Source organism: Physeter macrocephalus, chromosome 17 (genome assembly GCF_002837175.3).
Source record: "Physeter macrocephalus isolate SW-GA chromosome 17, ASM283717v5, whole genome shotgun sequence".
NCBI classification, from domain to species: Eukaryota; Metazoa; Chordata; class Mammalia; order Artiodactyla; family Physeteridae; genus Physeter; species Physeter macrocephalus.
The window spans coordinates 952,880-953,383 of record NC_041230.1 but is presented as its reverse complement, the minus strand read 5'-3'; the positions used below and the strand labels follow the sequence as shown (position 1 = coordinate 953,383).

At 77.6% G+C, this 504-nt stretch overlaps 1 protein-coding gene across 1 annotated transcript in view; it reads right to left on the bottom strand.

Annotated features, from left to right (window-relative positions):
- Nucleotides 1-423, bottom strand: part of IGLON5 (IgLON family member 5) — a 17,544-nt gene extending 17,121 nt beyond the window's left edge. Inside the window, exon 1 of the mRNA XM_024132390.3 lies at nt 345-423. Coding sequence (XP_023988158.1) covers nt 345-423 — 79 coding nt within the window. The remainder of the gene's footprint in view (nt 1-344) is intronic.
- Between the last annotated feature and the right edge of the window lie 81 nt (nt 424-504).

Below are 504 nucleotides of genomic sequence, written 5' to 3'. Positions count from 1 at the left end.
ACTTAGCTTCCGATCCCCCCCCCCCACCCCCGATCCGGAGCCGCAGACTCCCGCCCCCAGGCCGGGACCCGGTGTCCGAGATCCTCTCGCTGGCCCGAAGAAGCAGACCTCCGCCCCTAGGCCCAGGCTCGGGACCCAGGACGTGGACCCCCGCCCCCGGGCATGGATCCAGACGTCCGAGGACCCCTTTCCCAGCCAGAGGATGCAGCCCCCGCCCCCGGGCCCAGACCTCCGCGGCCGGGGGCCTCCTCTTCCCTGCCCAGGGTTGCACCCTCCCCCGCCCCCAATACCCGCCCGGGACCCTGGAGTCCCGGCCGAGCCCTCCGCCCCCGGCGCTGCGGTACCTCGACTGATGACGGCCAGGCCGGCCAGGGCGGCGGCGGCGAGAAGCCGGAGCCGGGCCCCGGGCGCAGGGGGGGGCATCGCGGCAGCCGCGGCGCGAAGGGGGAGGGGAAAGGGGGGGCCGGTCCGGGGCGCGCGAGGCCTGGGGGAGAGGGGGAGGGG